This window comes from Caloenas nicobarica, chromosome 1, assembly GCF_036013445.1.
Source record: "Caloenas nicobarica isolate bCalNic1 chromosome 1, bCalNic1.hap1, whole genome shotgun sequence".
Lineage (NCBI taxonomy): Eukaryota > Metazoa > Chordata > Aves > Columbiformes > Columbidae > Caloenas > Caloenas nicobarica.
Window position 1 is genome coordinate 184,228,862 of NC_088245.1, and position 21,434 is coordinate 184,250,295.

At 45.8% G+C, this 21,434-nt stretch overlaps 1 protein-coding gene across 1 annotated transcript in view; it reads right to left on the bottom strand.

The window, feature by feature from the left end:
• The window catches only part of SIAH3 (siah E3 ubiquitin protein ligase family member 3), a 46,397-nt gene extending 25,173 nt beyond the window's left edge, over nucleotides 1-21,224 (bottom strand). The window contains 2 exon segments of the mRNA XM_065658711.1: nucleotides 20,765-20,914; nucleotides 20,916-21,224. Of these exon segments, the coding sequence (XP_065514783.1) occupies nucleotides 20,765-20,914; nucleotides 20,916-21,224 (459 nt within the window).
• Nucleotides 21,225-21,434: the final 210 nt, after the last annotated feature.

Below are 21,434 nucleotides of genomic sequence, written 5' to 3' on the forward strand. Positions count from 1 at the left end.
TTTCATATTACATGCATTATGCCACAGTGTTTTAATCCTGTTGTCTGCATCTTGTCTGATGTAATAATTTATTGTATTATTTTGCATAACCAGAGTTGAGGTACTGTATGGAGAAGCCAGGGAGCGTGTCTGATCTCCTTGCTATGACAGCAATAATTGAAGTCATATGGTTATTGTACTTGGACAGAAACATAAACTCTGCAGAAAAACTGGACTGGATGAAAGAGAGGATAGGACTGAATTTTGGCTAATGAGAAGTAGACATCTGTATAGCAGATGATAAAGTGGTTAGGAATTTTACTATGCAACATGTTTTTCTTAAAAGCACTAAATAGGAACTATTCACATATCTCTTAATATAAGTTAGGAAAAAATAGGATTTCCTGTTGACTTATAAAAAATATAATTTACTGTGGAATAAACCCCTCATTTTCTTTGTATATTTACATATATATATAAAACTAAGAAGGTAAAAAATCAAACCAAAATATTCTGAATTTGATTACATCAGACAGATGGGCCAAAACCAAAAAGCTGGTATCTGGAGCTGGGTGTGCTCAGTGCAGAGGCATATATGGCTATGTCCAGCAAAAGAAGATCAAGTAGTGAACCCAAGCAGTGGACTCCTGATCATCCACATACCCAAATTATGAACTCACTCCATATCTTTGCACCTCTCCAAGGTGAAATTTCTATAGCGAGAGCTAACCCTAACCAGTTGAAGAAGTCATTGGCATTCAGATTCAGACAAGAGATTACCTCCCATCCCTCTTTCATTCAGCATTATAGATATAACCCGCCAATCTCGGACTTTGATACTGTACTTCCTCTGTTCAAACATCACTTCTGCAATGTGTTTATATTGTTGTGTATAAATGCATACACGTGCGTGCACACACCCACATGCGTTATCTTCATTGCTCCCGTTTAGCAGAAATCTGAGCCTAATTTTAAAGTGTCACAGCTCAAATATAATCCCCCAAAAGAGTTTGCAATGCAGATCATTTCAGCAATCTGGTTCACAGCACAGTGCCCGAAATGGTAATATTGGTAACAGACTGAGATGAGAGAGCAGAAACTTTTAAAGCCAACCTCACCACTGAGATCTATTATGAAACTACCCTCTCCATCTACAGACATTTAATTGCTACCTGGCTTTTGGCCTCATTAAATTCCAGATAATTAATCCCTAAGTACTAGATTTTCACTCTGCCCCGAGACACTTCAACAGGTTTTCTTAGCATTGGACCTGAAATGATCATTTCCTGCTCTCAGTGCTCAAGACGCTGTGCCAAGCAATTTAATACATGTCCATTAACAGCAGACCATTCTGTGATATTAAGGGGAAGAAAAAGACAGGAGAAAAGTACAAGCCTTGCACTATCATCAGTTTCACAGTGAATTCGAGTAATCAGAAAAATGCAGATGTAACCACTCACAGGACAATTACCCCATTGCTCTCCAGGGAGCTCGGTTTGTTAAAAACCTGGTCCCTTCTTTTGGCATTGAAACCACCTCCCACTTCCACTCTCAATTCTCCAGTTCTGGTTCAAAGGTGGAAAAAATCTCAAGGAAATGAGCACAATGCACTCCCTGTTGTGAAATAAGGACATAAAAGTTGTAATTTAGTCCTAAGTAAATACTACCACAGATTTAATTCAATCAAAACTTTCCTCTTTGTCTTAAATAATCAGCAGAAAGCATCTGCTGTAGGTCTCCCTTCCTTGACCGCCACCAGCAGAGGCATAGTTGGTAGGGAGTATCCTGTGGGTGATGTGCGCAAGCAATGCCCTCAGGGACAAACAGAAGTCATCTTGCATGAAATCTGCACTTTTGCCCCTGGACACCCAACATCATCTCCATTTTTTCTATGATTTGGATAACAACTTTAATGTAATCTCTCATAGAATGTCCTGAGTCGGAAGGGACCCACCAGGACCATCGAGTCCAACTCCTGTCCCTGCATATGCCAACCCCACAGGTCACACCATGTGTCTGACGGCGTTGTCCAGTCTCTTCTTGAATACTGTCAGGCTTGGGGCCGTGACACCTCCCTGGGGAGCCTGTTCCAGTGTCCACCACCCTCTGGGGGAAGAACCTTTTCCTGATGTCCAACCTGAACCTCCCCTGGCACATCTTCCTGCCATTCCCTCGGGTTCTGTCACTGGTCACTAAATAGAAGAGCTCAGTGCCTGCTCCTCCTCCTCCCCTTGTGAGGAAGCTGGAGCTGCCATGAGGTCTCCCTTTAATCTCCTCATCTCTATGCTGAGATGGTGCAGCACAGACTTGAAAGCCACTTTCTTAATTTATTTTCTAGACTGTTGGGGCTGGCACAACAGCCCTATCAGGGCTGAAATGTCCTCACAAAGCTCCTGGTTCATGTACTTTGAGATGAGACAGGGGTAGTGTCTGTCCTCCAATGAGCACTCTTTCTGGACTAGAAATGCTATCAACTTACATTTTCTTTTTATGTTGTTTTTTGTTTTTTTTTTTTTAATTTTTATAGCACTGTATTTCAGTTTGTTGTATGTTGCAGGTGCCCAGACAGATTATCTCTGAAAACAGCACAATTAATGGCTTTCTGTGACTTCAAAATCAAATGTATTTTAACCAACTTCAATAAAAGCCCCTTCTTTTTGCTGATAGGAGGTGTGAACCTGTAAGCGCTAAGCCCCTGAAGCTTTCCCTGACTTCAGAAGAGGTTTCATCTCTCTTTCCACAGAATTACTGAGAGTGAACTCCTCCTTAATGAAAAGAGAGGAAACCGGGGCTTAATTCTTTCTGTGTCACAGACCTTTGTTTAACCTCTGAAAGGCCTTGGTTTTTCCAGCTCTACCACACAGGTAACCGTATTTATAAGCAGACTTGGAGTTTCTATTTGAGGAATATTTTATGAAAACCTGGCTATTTGCCAAAGACACGCATGATATTTTCCAGACCAATGAGCCATGGACTCTTTACTGCAGATGGAAAAAAAAAAATAGACATACTAGAAGATCCAGTCCCCTGAAACAGGAGTTTTGATATCTAGTTGGAACAGAAGTGGCACATTAAGGCATTATAACACTACCAGTGTGGTTTGCCCAAGGCTGAGGTAGCAGAAAACCTCATCTACCTGATGTGGGATGACCAGGGCTGCTTCAGGAGCCTGCAGGACAAGATGTTCTGCAGGGAGAATGCTCTCTGCCTGCTCCTGGGTGCGGAAACCAGCTGGATGGGTCAGGATGTGACTGGGAGAAAAGGGAAGGAGCAGTCTGGCAAAATGGGGCAGGGGGAGGATGTTACAGCTGATGTGGGAAAGCAGAGGAGAGAGCTGGGACTCTGCTGCTGGGAGTAAGCGGTGTGTGCAGACACTGCTGCCTTTTGCAGAGTGCTGAAGCACCAGCCGGTGGTTTTGCAAGCTGGGGTGACTTTCACGAAGTCTCGGAGGGCAGCAAGTGCTGATCCAGCAGTCGAGATGAGCTGTAACTGCACTGCAAAAGCTGGGAGAGAGAGGAGAGTGGAGGAAAGCGGCCCTGGAGGGACCAGGCTGATGTGGTGGGTGTCGAGGGAATGCTCAGGCTGTTGCAAAACTGTGCAGAGGAAGGGGAGTCTCACTGAATCGATGCAAACCTCTATTGTCAATCAGCTGTAATTGATTTTTCTAGGGTTATTTTATTTCCTCCCCTCCAACCCCCAGCAAAGTTACTCTCTTTTTTACAACAGAGTCAGTGTTTCTGTGGGGATATCAAACTTCTCCCAAGCAGGAGGGAGGGGATACTTAACTTCCAGGCTGTTGTGTGGTATCTCAAGTTGCTACTATTTTGTTAACATTCAGGAAAAAGAAAACACTGAACAGCCTCTTCCCAGCTTCCCCAAAGCCCGTCCAACGACAATTAAATGTAGCCCTTTTTTTTCTGCTGACAGTACCATTTCTCAAAATATCATATTTTGCTCATAGACAAGTCATCTCTGTCAATGAAAGTCATTGTGTCTAACCTAGAGGTCTTTCTAAAAGACATCAGGGAGACAAAGTGGACTTAAACTCCTGAGAAAGGATTTTGGTTTGGGATTTGTGCAGCTGGCCAGGTTAGGTTACCATAAGAGCCTCTCTGAGCTTTAAAGGATGTGTATTTATGCCTGGGAGGGAAGAAAATTTCACGGTGTCCTCACCAAAGCTTCACCCTGTGTTACATCGGTGAAGTTGGTGAAGGGTTCGGAGGGGAAGCCATATGAGGAGCAGCTAAAGTCACTTGGTTTGTTCAGCCTGGAGAAGAGGAGACTGAGGGGAGACCTCATGGCGGCTACAGCTTCCTCACAAGGGGAGGAGGAGGGGCAGGCGCTGAGCTCTTCTCTTTAGTGACCAGTGACAGAACCCGAGGGAATGGCAGGAAGATGTGCCAGGGGAGGTTGAGGTTGGACATAAGGAAAAGGTTCTTCCCCCAGAGTGTGCTGGACACTGGAACAGGCTCCCCAGGGAGGTGTCACGGCCCCAAGCCTGACAGTGTTCAAGAAGAGACTGGACAACACCCTCAGACACATGGTGTGACCTGTGGGGTTGTCCTGTGCAGGGACAGGAGTTGGACTCGATGATCCTTGTGGGTCCCTTCCAACTCAGGACATTCTATGATTCTATGATAAGTTTCAAAATCGCATCCCTCTTTTCCCCTGCCCCTGCCACCAGCTTCACAGGCTCTCTCCAGATGCTTGTCCTCAGCGATGGATGAACACGCTGTGAATACACAGAGTCGGTGGGGAGCAGTGGAAGATCCTCAGCCTTGCAACTCGCATTTTGTTTAGACCAAAGTAGGCACAAACATGATGCCCTGTAGTTCCTAGGATTGGTGGCTAAGAGGCAATCCCAGGAGATAGTGGTATGACCCTTGTTTGAGGGACCAGTGCTGCACTTCCCAGAAGGAAGCATGATGCATAAACAGAGGAGCCATCGAACTTGTGCGATTCCCATTTTGCCCAGGCAGCTACAGCAGAAGGAACCCTTGGAAGATGGCACTGCTACTGGGTCCTGACAGACAGGAATTCCCTTCCCAGTTATTATTTCTTAGCATGTATGTATCGCTTAACCCAGATCTGATGCACAGAAATGTGTTGTTCATGGTAACAGTCTCCTCCCCTTTTATCATGACAGGCCAGCAGTTTTATGACAGTCTTTGGTACCTGCTGTGTCTACAAAGCGTTGATTTATAGTTTGCTTAATTAACCTTGTTCTATTGCATATTGATTTTCTGTGTGGTTAATAGTTTAACTTAAAAATGATGTGAAGGCCGTAACTACATTAAGCCTGTATGAACAGCAAAACCTCCCGACATAATAAAGCAAAAAATTGTTGCTGACCTGCAGCTGGTGCATCCTCTCCCCGAGAACCTGCTTAAGCATCTTAGCTAACACATTCTCTGAAATAATTTATCTCAGAGGTGAGATCATAAGCAAGCTAATTAAATACCAAATTGGTTATTGTGGGTGCATTTACTGGGCATGAAAAAGTGATGCATCTCTGACATTTCCCTCTGTAAATACATTTTAAATAAGACATTGGTAGTGAATTACCATACTATAAAATTAAACCAAATAGATGTATTTTGAATAAGGCAGCTGCATTATGATAATTAAATAACATCAATGGATTATGCTTATATAAAAATTCCAGAAAATCAGGGGCATCACATCATGATATGGCATTTATTGCTTCCCCAGCTATAGCATCTGGGTTAGAAGACGCTCAGAGGATATGTCCACATTAGTGACGAGAGTAGCACAGGGCAGGAAGGAGGGGGCCGATTTGCTGTTCTATTTTGAGGATGACCTCTCCACACCCACTGTTTCCCAGCCATGAAGTTTGGGGCAGCTGCTAATGCTGTGTGTACACCACAAGTCACTTCCCACCATGATAACACCAACACATGAGCTGCAGGGTACAGCTCCAGGCTCGGGACCTCGGGGAGCCCTGCACCCTGGCTGCTCTTATTTACCCCTTTGAGCACATGCATTTCTTCTCTTCTTCAGATTTGGGACTGGGTTTGAGAGGTAAACCCACCAGAAAGGTGGGCTTTCTGCTCTTGCTCCTCTCTTTGCTTTGCAACAGAAGCAGCTGCCCGGATTTGATGGGATTTGTGCATTTTTGGAGATTCAGCCATGAAAATATTGCATCCAAGATGCCATTCAGCATGTCCAATAACCTGGCCAGCACATGAGTGGCCTCAGCCTTATCTTGCACACTGAAAATGATGATAATACACACACACATACACACACACACCATTTGGGACTGTGACAGCCTTGGTACTCATTTTCTGTGGTGACGGATATGCAGAAAATTAAGTTGCCTGGCAGTATAAAGGAACACCTTTCCTTTGACCATGTAGTACCTGTACATCTACTACTGCCTAACATGCCCCTCCATTCTTATTTTAACCTGTCATAAGGCAGTGCACAGTATCCCCTTGAATTTTCTGCTAGTTAAGAACCTGCTACCACTGAGCTGACAAGTTTGTGGGTTTTTTTTTTATTTGCCATGCGACGTTAGGACATATTCTATGAGAGTTAATCCTCCCCTGGAATTAAACCCCCGAGACTGACTGGCAGTACTGCAAACACTACAATTTCTGCCTCTGCTTCAGCTCTGGGAACTCTTTGTGCTTGGTACTGAATGAAGCACAGTCTAATCACTGTTGTCCATGGGGAACCACCAAGAAAACACAAAGTGCTGAAGAACATTTTTGTTTATCAGTGAAGATAAGGATGGTGAGTACTCCCACATATGTTTTTGTTTTTTATCAGGTCATTGGTCTGATGAAGCGTAGATGATTTATGATGGACCTCCCAAGGGGTTTGCCGTTTTCTAGAGAAAAACACAGAAGTTGCTGCACTGACACACACCTTTGCAAATTAGTACCTTCAGCCTTGACCTAGGTGACTGAATTTTACTTTGGTTGGAAGCTGAAATTAAAAGGTGCCTACTCTGCTGAATTTGTTATGGAAAAAGTCAAGATGTTGGTGCAGATCTACCCCAAAACCCCAATGCATGATGACAAGGGAGGTTAGGGGGTCTGCACATGCCTTGTGGCGTCTACGCCAGACCATTGTCTTCTGTCCATCTCTGCCTCCTCTTACAGTCCCAGGTGGAGTGAGCATTCTCTGCTTCCCTTCAGAAGGCAGGCAGGGACACCACACTGCGTAATGCTGTGGCGGCATGATTGCTTCATTCCCTCTCAGTGGTGGCTGCATATTAACTGTGGATTAACGAGCCCTCCAAGTATTACTTAATGCTCCTAAAATGCTTTATATTTTCTACTTACAATATAATTATCATTAAGGGATTAAAGTAAAAAAAAAAGAAAAAAAAGAAAAAAAAAGAAACTTTGGTGGCTACAATTAAGCTTCATCATCCTCATTTTGGGTCTTAGATATTTACAGCCCAACTGTGAAATGGGAAGAGCATATCCTCCCAGCCTCTTTGACACCAAAAGGATTGGTGGCTTCACAGCGTTTATAGCAACAGGACCAGCTTTGCAGATGGGTCCCTCACACACATACAGCAGCTTAACCTACAGCAGGAGATTTGTCTGGTTTGGCCTCCATCCCAAACCACCAAACTGACATCGGAGAACATTGTCCCTCACCTCATTTACAGAGAGACAAACCAAAGGCACAGGCTCCTGCAGAGCATCCCAGCTCCCTGATCCCTGCGGCGGGTCTGGGGACACGATGGACGGCTGCAGCACGTGGATGTGCCCGTCAAGTTTGGAGGCAGATAAACCCCAACGCCTCGGCAGGATGCTGCAGTGAATAGATCCTGTCTCCTGCAGAGCTTATTAGTTCAGGCACAGCACCCGTCTAATGCAGCTCTTTAGCTGCTAGGCTCAGGCTGGCTCGTATCCAGTCTCTGCTGTGTCTCAGCTCCATCCTTTCTCTCACCCCAGCTCCTGGGACAAGCGGTTCAGGAGGTGGGCAGCCTGCCAGTGCTGCTGGTGAGCTCAAAGGCTGTGTTTGTACACAGAGGGGAAAAGCAGTCTTGGGTATAAAGGCAAGCACGGCAAACTCTCTGTCACTGTTAGCTGTAGCCTGGGCTCAGGGCATTGGGTCAGACATCACTGAGTGCTCTCCAGGGAGCTCAGCCTGATTTTGCTCATGAACTCAGGAACAGATGCTCACTGGATGGGTCTTGGGGAAGTCTGGTGATGCCCACCAAGAGGTAGGGCTGTTCCCCACCGGAGAAACAAGTTATCCACAAAACTGGACTTGGGCTGTCAGATTTCCTAACTGCAGAGGGCTGGACTAGGTTCTTGCTCATCTTTCAACACTCAGCTGTTTGCAAACACCAGGTGGCATGGGTCTTACTGGAGTGCCTGAGCTGTAATTACGGGTCAGCCAGGACTGGAGCTGTCTGCACCCCACTGCATGACTTGCCTCTAGAGAGCATCAAGGTCCTTTTACATTAAAAAGAACGCGGAAGTTACTCAATCTGCACATTTCTTCTATGTTGTAAAAGTCAAGAAACAAGAGTTACTATCACAAAAAATGCTGAAAGGTTGCTTTCAGCATCAATTAATTTTCCCTATAAGTGAATAAGAAAAGGTCTTCCCTTCCCCAACATCTGCTTCATCAGACTGAGTTCTCTTGCTATAGGCTGTTGCTTGGCCTCTGGCAAATTGAAGTTGCTTCAGTTAAAGCAGCAAATAGGCAAAATACCCAGGCACAGCCTGGATTTATCTGTGAACTGAGATGTTGTTTTCTGATCACTGGCTTATTATTAAAAAATCATTAAAAGCTTAAAAATTATTAACAGATACCTCACCAGTAAAAGTGTGCTTAGCTGCAGCACTAAATTATCTTCAGTTGCCTTGTGAAGCTCCTGGAGATTAAGCTGGCTTCTGATCTGTTTTCTGATAGTGCCTTCATCTTTTACCAACAGCCTGAAAGGAAGTTCAGTCTTTATAATCAGTTATTTACAAACCAGTGGTTATGTTTGCATGACCTCGCATGACCTTAACATTTTTGAGTCTCTTTTTTGAAATATTTTCCGCGGCAGAAGAAACTCAGTAAAAGTTTTGTTTTATTTTTAAAGATGTATCTTCTCCCTTGAGACTCCAGTCAGGAGTTGCAACTGGATGAAACATTGCAGTTTGGCTGTAAGGAGGAAACCAAATGAAGTGGTGGTGAATTACTGCAAGCATTTTGTCTTTGTCCCTGCCATATTTTATATCCTGAACTAGGGCATAGCCATAAGCTGCCTGCAAGCAAACACACCCCTATTTGTAGGAACTTGCTCCTGCTGTCTTCTTTGAGTTTGCATTCTCTTGAGGTTGGCAGGTGGCTGTGGAAAATGCGTCTTTTCATCCGCTCCCAAAAGCACAGATAATGAGGGGCCTAAACCGGGCTACATGTCTTTAGGCAAATATTTATATGGGATACTGCTTGGCTGAAGAGGGGTAAAGAGGTCCCAAAAAAAAACTTTTGCCGGAGTGATGGCAGAGAGAAAACTAAACGATCCAGACAATCCCCTGACCACATCACAACTACTTTGTAGGAATGCGAGTAGAGAAAATGAAATGTGAACTACCCTTCCAAGCCAACAAAACACCAGTAAAACACTTTTCAAGGACCAATGCTTCATGCTCCTGTCAGGTACCCTCTGGTGAAGCTTGCTACAGGACACTTCTGACCCCAGTGCTGGCAGGGCCACTGCTGGGACTCACGTTCCCACAGCCAAGGCAGCAACGGGGAACATGTGCCTGCACTTCAGCTGCCTCTTCAGTCTGACATATTAATGAAAACTCTTTTAACGAACCCACAAAGGTCTGTGGAATGGGATGGTGGTGGTATGGCAAGCAGGCTTATGCGCCCCTCTGTTGCCCCTGCGCTAGAGGCAATGACAGCTTTTAGGGGAACAACAAAATGTGGGATGGCAACATTTTAAGCTGCCCCAACAAAATACAGCTCACCTGCAGACTTCCATACTGCAAACCATGAGCTGGCCTAAAGAGGCTGGGTAAATCAACATTTCCTCACCTCTAGTGATGTTACCCCATCCTAACTCACCAAAACCTGTGTGGTACATCTGGCTTTCATTAATCAAAGATAAATAGAAACAAATTCCATCAAGCCTGGGATAAAACCCAGGATCCAAACAGGAAACAGAAGTGATACTACCTAAGTAGCCTCTCTGCTTTATACCTCTTTGCACAGCTAATTAACAGAGCTCACACACCAAAAAAGTGGGTCTGAAGCAGTAAGGATCCTGCCGTAGGGGGCAAGTAATCATGAAGCAGTTAATTGAATAAACCCAGGGAAAGTTTGTTCTGCTGGCAGCTATCCCGTAAGGAGAATGAAAGGCAGATTTGTCCAAGTGGATTATTTGTTCCATGCGACTTGCTCTATGTTATTTGCTCCACTCGGTGCTTTTTAGGAATGCATTTACCCTTGTGCCATGGTGCGAAGTCTTCACAGAAGGATGATGAACAGTCTGTCCTCTCCCCTTCAGAGTTTATTTTGCATTGCTTGTAATTACCAATAAGGGTGCTTGTTCCAAAGCATATTTTGAAGTATGCCTTGTACTATTTTGCCATCCCTCATCTGCCACAGTGACCCCCTTTCCAATCCAAACTGATTTAATTAGCTGGTAATAGCTCTGGGCTTTAGACTACCATAAGGATTTGTATTTCAGACAAGTTTAAATTACCAGATACTTGTGTAACTAGTATAGCTCCATATTATTTCACTGGAATCAGCCTACTGTGCTGATCCTTGGGTTCCTGAGTATGTCCCAAATGCCCGTCTGTCTGTCTTCTTCATTCTTTTCAGATATGTCTTTCAGATACAACTTTGGCTTGGTTGTTGTTGACTCATATGTTCAATGATTGCTCTTGAGACCCTTATACTGCTGCAGACCTCTTTGCACTCCAAAATATCAATCCTGTTTTTATACAGGATTGCAGGGCCAGAACAATTCAGGTGTCAAAGGATCTCCTGCTGGTTACAGTCCTGCTAACACAACTCAGGATGAGGTTGGCCTTTGCCACAAGGGTACGTTGCTGGCTCACTTTCAGCTCGTCCACTAGAACCCCTTCGTCCCTCTGTATTGCCTGGCAATGGTGACAGCATCCGTGGTCTATTTGTTTGGTATGCCTGAAATTGTCTGTTGTCAATTAGTCCAAAAAGTTGTTGCCTACTTTTTTCTTTATGAGATGTTCCTTCTAGTAGAAATAAATTGAAAGCTCTCACCCTGCAGTTGTGTTGCTAGTCTTTTTTTTTTTTACTTTTTTTCTGTATCTGAGATCTCCCTCAAAGCTTGCTTTTGAGGAGTGGAAAGAAGATTGTCTTACCTGAACCTGTGTAAAATAGTAGTGAATATAATACTTAGTGTTATTGTGCCCAAACTTTCTGGGTTTCTCTTAAGGAGACAATTGTCCTGATTGGGTTTTCTTTTGCGTAAGTCAAAGAAACTGGAGTTCATTTCACCTAACTTCAGCTAGATAAAAATGATCTACCCATCCCAAGCTAATCTTCTGGCTTCCTTGATTTTCAGTGGCAAGAAGGACAGTCTTCCTTTGAGAACAATTCATCTCGCTGATCCTAGACCCCAAAAGATGGTGCACCTCAGAGATGTTCTCATCTCTCAGGTAGTGCAAGTAGGGAATCACAGAATTGCCCCACAAGTAAAACCCCATTGGTCTGTAATGTGACTTGTCATACCATGGGGATTCTACCAGCAGAGATAACACCTCCTTGTGTGCAACGAAGCATCCTATCTGAGCAGATGTTGCAATGTAGCAATGAGACATCCAGGCCCACTCCTCTATTAAAGAGAAAGATGTCTTCAATCTGCCCTGCACTATTCAAAGGAGATGGACAAGTTTGCTAGACTCAGAAGGCTTTTCATATGGTCTTTTGCTGGATCAAGTTTGATAATTTTTAGAATAAGTATGTTGGAATAAGGATCTGATCATGCAAAAATACATATATTTGAATCTGTGCACATGCTTGACACTGAGCCCCTTACTGGCCTTGCTGAGTTCAGAGCACCATCGTGATCACGGCCACCATCCTGCTGTTTCCATTTCAACCTCTCCTTTCCGCAAAGCCTGAAGGTGACCTTAACAGTCCCCTTACCCCAGCTGCCCTATGTAATCCTTGTGTGGTGGTTATTTACTCCATTTTCACACTTATTACTTTGCTTATTTTCCACATGGCAGTCCCCAAGAGTGGAAGAACGATGTGGTTTTCTGCTCCATAGCAGCCGCCTCCTTGCTCATCTATAGTGTTTGTTTTCTGCACAAGAAGACATTACTGATTTAATCTTTTTCTGTCTCATTTATGCTCCATTTCTCTGTTTCTCTTTCCACTTCAGCTGGCACTTGATGTGAGACAGTGTGTGATCTTGTGTTTAAGATATTCACAAGAACCTGTGTCTCTTCTCCACCATGCATTTCCCAGTGGTTAATGGACAATTGCCAACCACTCTGGAGCTTAATATTTCCACATGTAAAATAACAGTAACATCACTAAAGCTGTGAAAAGATTATTTTTCACTTGGGAGGCCAGTCTGGAAGGAAAAGCGATTTCAGTTTGGATCAGCTCAGAATGAAATTGCTCTAGAAGAAAAGCACTACATCTGGTATGGAAATAACTGGTTAATTCCTTTCCAAAGTTATTTCAAACATTTCTACCTTTTTAAAAAACAAACACCAAAATAAACATGCAAAGTACTCAGAGGTCTCTGCCATTCTCCCCCCGAGATGCTTTCATGTTGTTGCGGAGACTGAAGGGGAGAGCTAAAGATAAATCCATTAATGTTATATAAGTCGCTCCAAAATGCCTCTAAATAAATAAAAGTGCTTCAAATTGTACACTGCGTATGTGCCAGGAAATTCATCAGCAGTGCCAGGACACTCTTCCCTCTTTGGAGGAGAACTCTGTGGGAGAGCCGAGCAGGAGTATTGCAGGTGGCTATTAGCAGCAGGTCACCCAGAGCAATTTTCAAGAGATCTCCATGCACCACTGGGGTTTTGCCGTTCAGCACAGCCCTCAATAATCCCTAAGGGTAAGAGCTTTGTGGGAGGTTGTGAAAGCCAGCTGAGGCCACTGCTCTCCCCAGCTGCTTGCTCCTGCAGCATGGAAGCAGAAGGGATGAGTGCCTACTTCGGTAGTGCACACGCCGGATTGCCAGCTTAAATCCCTGCTGACAGTGGTTTTGCACCACCACACTGAAGCAGAGGGAAGATGTTCTCTTTGGCCAGCACTGGTGAATGGATCATGATGGTGGCTCATTGCGCTGGATGGACTGTTGTGGCACCTCCAGCCAGACCTGACTACTTGAGCCCTGATCCATTGCACAGTGGCAATTCACTTTTGCAGGTGTGTAAGACACTTGGCTTCCACTCCAACTGCATCAGCAAGTGATGACAGGAACATTTCATTGCCTCTTGTAGCTCTCCTCATCTTGCTGGTGATCATTTTAAAGCAGGACTTCATCTGTCAATAGGTAAATAGGTGGCACCAAACAAGCTGAGGATCGAATGATTTTTTTCTGAAAGAGCTTAGAGGAAAATAAGAGATCCAAAGTTGCAGTGAAATTAGTGATGCTTTCCTTTCAGTGGGAGTAAAAAAAAGGCCAAAATTAGGTTATTGAATGACAGATGAGAACAAGACTTTGGTATAGCACATAGTGGGCAGGATGAGGAGGAACAATAACGCAGAAAAGAAGGAATCTAGCAAAAAGAGGCAAGCTATGGAAAGAAAGAGAAATGAGGCAGTCTGATAAAGTGCTTAATGTCTCGCCATCCATGCTTTCAATTTCCAAATAAAGCATGTTCATTCATGGGCTGGGAAGTTGCTCCTGCTTTCAGAAGGACCCAAGCGGAGACCTCAGGCCCAGTCTCTCCCCAGCTCCATCAGAAGCTGGACCCAAATCGGCTGAACATGGTGGCTCAGCTCTGCTTGCCTCTGTTGCAAAAATCACATGAAAAGCAGGCTCAGTGTACTACCTAAATCTTGTTCAGCTCTCCGAAGCAATTCTCTCGGTTCTGGTGGCACATGCACCTCCTGGCACCCACCTCCAGCAGCTCCAAGGAGGACCACAGCTCTGTACTGTGCCATGCCATGCCATGTGTGCCAGCTCCAATGCCACCAAGATGTGCTGAGGGCAGCCCATCATGGTCATTGCTCTCATGGTCATCGCTCCCACCATGCCAGGAGAGCAGCAATCCTCACCACCCCAGCCTCCCACAGCCAGAAGAGTGTGGCTGTGTGTCCCATGCTCCTCGCTACCTCACTCAGTCCCCAGTAAAGCTGGGTAAAGACTGTCTCTCCCACTAAAATATTGCAGGATTCACAGTTTCTCCCTCTTCTGCACCAGGGTGAGAGATGCTGATGGCCCATTGTGATGGGAAGGCTCTGGAGGTGTCAGGGGTGACACCCAAGTTCTCAGTTCTAAGCCAAACAGGACAAGGATTATGGTATTTCTACGGTGGAAGAAGCGTCGAAGCCTTGGGGAGACCGGGCACAGGCACAGCAGCTCCTTTCCTTCACTTTATGAGAAGTCTCAGGATCTGTTGTGTTTCTTTAAATTCAGTTTCTTGGATTAACTAAAGAACCACGGATTGTCACTCAGAAGTTTCTAAGTGTCCCCAGCTAAGTGTACTGGGAGGTCTTTGGTACCGGGACAGCATCTTAATGATTGAACAAGAACTTCTACTCTGTAAATTCTGAATTTGGGGCAAAATTCTCTATGTTTGGGAACCTGGCCTGGGACTTTTTAACATCTGAGCCTTGCAGGACCATGCTCAGTGCTTGGCTTCTCTACCGAGGCAAGCAGCAAGGTGTGCTAATTAATGCCAGTTGTGGGAATGTCCAAGTGTGACTTACATCTGCTGGGAAGCAGCCTGAGACCTCGCCACTCATTTCACATAATCAAGGCTTATATTAAAACATCCCTCTTTCCTCCACACTCCATGTGTTAGCCACAGCAATTGCTTTGGAGCAGTATTTCTCCTGAGGGAGGTATCTGGGCCATTACATCTAACCCGACGGGCTGCACTGAGAAATTCTTGATATACTGAGTTGTATCAGAGTGGGTGGGTGGATTAGAAAGAGATATGTGGTGGTGTCTGACGGCTACTCTTCACCCCTGCGGGCAAAAGTCCTGTCAAGGGGAGAGGCATTTCTCTAATATTATAACAACGGTGCCATTTCCCATTGATAACAACTGCCTTGAAATGTCCTGCAACCAGGTCAGATTTGTTATTGAAATTCACCCCCAAAATCAAAAATGGGTAGGAAAGGGCTCAACGCTTATCTACTCTATCCCATCTCCAGAGCTGTAGCATGACAGGCAGCACCAGTTAACGGCGGTAATTAATTTTTCAGATTGGTTTTGGGGTGGGAGATGGGGAGAAGGAAGATGAAGCATATTAACACAGAAACTTCTGAGATGGCGGCATTTCCCCTCCCTCTGCCTCTGCCAAGGAGGTGCCGTAATTGTTATTCTGGGAGACCATGCTGGAGCTCGGAGCTGCCCTGTTTTGCAGTGTGCGTGGAGCAAAGCCCATGCCACCCTGTTCTCCCGCACCGTGGTGCTGTGGCTTGTACAGATGTGTGGGTCTGTGAGCTCAGGATTATTGGGAGAGGGAAGAGAGGCGAGAGGAGAAGGGAAAAGGGAGAGGGGAGCTCCCAGGACCAGGCAGCAGCAGTGACGGATGGACAGACCCCCGGGAGAGCTGCGTGAGTGTACTCTGCCTCCCCTCTGGAGAGAACCATTATGGTCACATCTGCAGGTGACTGTGGATGCACAGACAAAGGCTCCCAGGGTGCTCACGGTCAACTTGGTTTCCAGTTTTACCCACTGAAACCCCATCAAACAGAGGCAGGGCTGAAGGATGGGTGGCAAAGCAGTGCTGCTTGCTGCGGTCCACATCCCTATGAAAGGATTTGGAGGTCTGAGGTGCTCAGCCCTGGCCCAAACTGAGACCCAGGTGCCTGGCCAGAAAACTGGCTTTGCAGGCAGCAGGAGGGTTTGCAGCTCCCCTCATCTTGGCTGTCACAATCCTGCTGGACATTGCGGCCAAACGCCACTTGGGCTCCGTAAATCAGCACCCTAAGTGATAGATTTGAGCGTGTCTGGGCTGAGACAGTGGCAGAGGACGTCTGGGGGTTGTTAGCAGTGGGTTTCAGAGTCCCTTTCCTTCCTTGCACTAAATAAATAAATAAATCTAGTGCACCGTAGCACTTTAATCCTGCTGGGGATAAAGTGGATTACAATGCTATTTGGCTGCCCACTGCACGCAGAGCCAAACTGTTATAACAGGATTCAAATCCCCTCCCTAACTCATAACAGATTTGCTTGTTGCTTTAAAAAATAGCTAGAAGACAGCTAGAAGACCATGTTATGATCCTTTTTGAATATAAGATTGAACTATTTACGGCCTCCTCTAAATATGCTTCCTTTCATAATTCAACAAGTTCCTTGAAGTCCTACAGAGAAAAGAAAGGGTGTTTTTTACAAGAACATTGTAAACGTACTTTTTTACCATTTAGAAGCACACTTCTCACACTCTTCAAAGAGTAAACGTTGCGTGTAAAAAGCTAGTAACTTTGTGAACAAAGAGGATCTATTTTACCCAGCTGTACATAGCACCTCACAAAGCATCGTCACCCGGCTGGGCTGTGATGGCACTGCTGTCCCGTGCTACGGACAGCTGGTTTTTTGGGCAGGAGCCGATGCCGGCTAAAGAGTGAGGATGCAGCCTTCTCCCCAGGGTGCAATTAGCAGTGATGGGAAGAATTGGTATTAACAGGGAAAAAAATGCAGAGGAATTCACTGAGCCTCATCTCCACAGGGACCAGCAAACTCTGCTCATTTCTTCCATGCACACAGAGATCCTTAAAATTTTCCTGGCACACTGGGACCTGCAGCCAGCAGCAGCAGCGGTGCTCCTTTAATTAATGTGGCCTTAGAGGGAGCAGCCACTTAACTGGGGAGCTCCATTGCCTGGCCGTGCCTCTCCAAGGGGAGACATCAGGGCGACCGTACACTTGAAGGAAGACAGGTTACAAGGTAACGCATATAATATGATTGAGAATGAAGGTGACCTATAAAAGTGCAGTAAATATGTGATTTTCTCTGCTCGGCAGGTGAATTTTCATCCCACTGTAGCACCACGTTGTGAGGTGCTGCTGCCGTGCCTGGGGAAGCTCAAGGGAGGACAAAGAGCAGAAAGCAGCAAGAAGGACAAAGAGGCTCCAAAACAACCCCCCCACCCCATTCACACCCCTGCCAGACAGGCAAACAGAGAGTGACGACTGCAGAATTGTCTTTCCTTGTTTAGAGCCGCCTATGTCAGCCTGTTGTGCACAGGGAAAATAGCAGCAGATCAATAGAGATATCTGCGCTGACGCTCTTATCATCTCCTTTAAGATACACTGAATCCCTCATCAGCCTTCCCAGTTAATGAGCCTTTCAGTTGGAAGAAAGACATTGTTTTTTTTCTGAACGTGTGATTCTCTGCCAGTCTCCAGACCTCTCCTAAAGAAAGAGGTAAGTGATGGGCTCTGGTCACAGTCAGAGGTCCAGGCTGTGGCTATGGTGACAATGTGCTGATATAACTTTATTGGAGAACCTCCCCTTGGTCTATGTACAAGTTTGTGACAGCAGAAGCTGGTGCAAACTTTCCCTGAAGGGTATCACACACTGAGTGCTTTCCATGATGACCTCTGACACACATACGTGATCACCAGCCATGGGTCTTCGAGGTGGGCTAGATCCCACCACCATCTCTGAGCACTCCCCTGGACGGAAAGAGTGAGATTTGAGGTCCTGCAGTGGTTTGACTTTAATGGAGTTATGCGCGTTGGCACTGATTGAGGACCTGACCTAGGTGAGGGATGTCAATGTAATCACACCAGAATATGATGCCCGTCATTTATCATTTGCACCAGTCAGCCAGGAGGCCCCTTGCCTGGGTGCTGTAGAGATACAGAATAAAATAATCCCTTTGCAAAGAGCTGACAGTTTTGGAGTAAGCACAAACATTTAAGCCTTGAAGGAAAAGGAGAGAAATTACATTGCTCCTAGCCCTAGCAGGGCTAGTTTCCTAGCAGGCTTATATTCATTGACTGTGAACCTTAATACAGTTTTCACTCCACTTGTCAATTGTTAAGATAGATTTGGGGGCTGTCAACAAAATGCTACAGTTGAAATGACCCAGCTAGAAATAATAGACTATGAAACATCAGAGTAGTCATAATACTGTAAACCATCACAGAGGAATATCTTAATCCCTTTCATTGTTAATAGTCTCTCCGGTGTCATTTGGTGTATGGGACAGTTTGGAAGTGATTTCCCTGTTCCAGCTTCAGAAGTCTTTGCACCAGGTTGCTGGAGGGAGCAATCACAACCTCCCTGTTCATGTTCAGGGCAAAAATATGCACCCTGAGAAGCAGGTTCATCTGACTTGTCTTTGAAATCAGTTTTCAGACAAGACGCCTTGCCCACTGGAGGTGGCCACCTCTCTATGACCAGGTAAGAGCAGGTGGGACAAGGTGTCCGGCTTGGAGACAGATGTTGCTGGCCACTGGGTGCTGTTGGTGTCGTGCTGGGCACAAAGGGGTCCAACCCACCCATCTTTTCTGGCTCTTAGCACAAAACAATGGTGTGTTCCTTACAGAGCTGGTGGGAAACCAGGCTGAACACCTTGAGAGTGTATCAGTGCTAAAGCCTGACATATTTACCCATCTGGATGTGAGCTGGGTAACTCAGGAGCACTTTCAAAGTGTTTTTCACTTTACGATCAGAGATTTTTTTCAGAACAGAGAGGTTTCTTATCAGCTTGTCCATCTGCCTGGTGTCTCAACAGGCCCATGTGGGGAAACTGGTGCCATTAGGTTCCCACTGCAACCCTGTCACAGGAGCAATTCCTACTAAGTTCAAGACAATTCTCTCTGGGGCTTTCACTGGCACGTCAGATCCTTTCCTAAAGGCTCTGCTTTGTTTCCGAGAGAGTTTTACGTGCAGTGCCTGCTTTCAAGAGCTGCCAAGACAGTACCAAGATTATGTATCTCTCTACTGGGCTTTGAGTCTGAGCAGTGAGGGGCTTGGTCATGGGGGTTTTAATACACTAAAATGCCCTCTGTGTTTAACAGAAAGGAACAGAAGCATCAACTATTTTTTTGGACATTTAAAGGTAAAATGCTGCAGCTCCTACAACAGCAAATCTGCAATTCAAGAGGACCTGAACTGATAAATTCAGGTCTAGACCTAGATAACAGTGAAGCATTCAGCAGACACCTCTCTGTGGGACCTCATCAGGCAGTGCCACTGGCATTGAAATTGTCTTGTGACCTTCAATAACCCTTTTTCTGCTCAGCTTTTTTTTACTAATTAAAATTATAAATGAAAGTAGCAGGAGACAGTCTCATAAAAGGGGTCAAGCACAGAAACACTCATTTACAAAATCTCCCCATGCACTTCGGAACGTGAATATTTCTTTTATCTATTTGGATCGCCAGATGCTTTCAGACAGCAACAAGGCTGTGGGTGTTTTAAATAGCTTGTGTTGGCAGAGGAGCTGGATGCTGGCACAGGTGAGCCCGCATCCAAGCTGTCCATCCCCTGGGAGATCCTGCTCTGGCCAGCAGTGCTCACCAGGCTGAGCACAGCCTTGCATGGCAATCCTCCTGGACATGGCATCCTGCTGCTAACAATCTTTCCCTGCCTGAGCACAGCCCAAGACTGGAAAGATAACTCCAGGAAATCTGCCCTTTTTTTGGGAATGCTGCTCCAAAGAGGGGTTTACCCCATCAATGGACCTCCTGGGGACCTGCAGCTTGGGAAAGATGCTCCTCACAACCACTGCGAGTTCCTTCTGGAGACCCCAGCAGAGCCAAAGATAAGTTGTCCTGAATCGAATTCATTTCTGAGCTTGCATTGGGCTTGCAGAGTGGCATCTCAAGTCAGGTCCACGAGGACTTTCAGCAAAACAGGGGTCACTTCGTTAAACTTGGTCATTCACTACCATAACAAAGTAATTAGAGCCTGGCAGTCTCTTTCTCCCCCTGCTGCTCCTTCTCTATGTACAAACATCAGGGGTCTGGCATAGACGGAGCTCTTGACACTTTGTCAGTGAAAAACCAGTACCGTGTAAGTAAGAGAAATGTTTTATGGGGACTATAAATAGTTTTGCATTAAGGCAAATGTATTCTCCTGCCTAAAATAGATTCACCTTGCAAACAGCTTAAGGACACTTTCAGCACCAGACAAGCGCTTTCAGACTCCGCTTCAGAGAGAGAAACAGCCTTTTTCCCAAAAAAAGCAAACAAGACCAGCAGCCAGAGACCCCTATGCTGTCCCCCAGCGCCCCCCATCCTGACCCCACTCCCCACGGCTGGGCAGCAGCCAGCGGTGCTGGGGTGTCAGTCTGGGAGATCGCTCGGCATCCTTCCACCAGAAACGGAGCTTAATTCATCCAACTAACTTTTCCAGTCATTTTCTCCAGAGGCTCGCAACATGCGTGCTCATTACACGGGTGAAAGGGACGAGGAAACTTTGGGGAGGGGGAGCAGCTACTTCCGATGGTCTCTCAGAGCAGCGGGTTGCTTTCCTTTTGCTCCAAAGGGAACTGAGCAGCCAAACAATGCAAACATCCCCTCTGCCAGGGCTGCAATGTGTTAACAGCACTCTCAGAGCATCATTTCATTCCCTGTGGAGAAAAGCCGCCGGTGGGTTGGAGGGGAGGATGAGAAGATGTCAGAAAAGAAAAAAATATTTTTAACCCACCTTTAGGCTGTGCGTTGGGTTGACGACGCAGACAAGTTGCCCGGCAGCTGAGAAAACCCTCTTTGCCTTGTAGTGCTGAAACCGCAGGTGAATAAGATCTAACACAGCCCCAAAGCACTGGGTGAAGAAAAGCATCACAACTTTTGGCGTTCGCTGCTGCTGCCGCCGCTGCTGCCGCTGCTGCTGACGGTGGGCAGGGGAAGCAGCCAGGGAGCCCCTGAGTCCTTGAGCCCGGGGAGGAGAGTGCAGTCGGCGAGAGCTCCGCTCCGGCACAGCTTAGAATGCCTTCATATTCATCATCAAAATAAGACGGGAAGAGGCTTGCAGCAGCGGGGCGGCCAATGGAAAGGACAGAAATGTTATCCTTGAGGTCCAGAGACAGCCAATAACAAATGCCTCCCCTCCAGAAACTCCCTGATGAATTGAGCCTGGCGGAGAATGTATTATTGAGCATTACCATACATCAGCACATTGCATTTATCTTGTGATTACAGCCAGTCATACGTAAGGCTGTGGAGATACGCAAGGCAAAATTGATTGCTTAATGTCTCCATTTATTAATTGCCTTAATTTAATGAAAGAGTGCTCAGATACCAAAGCTAAATGTGGGGCTTAGAGAAGAAGCCCACCAGTGAAACTGCTAGAAAGTAGCAAAAATAGATTAAGGAAA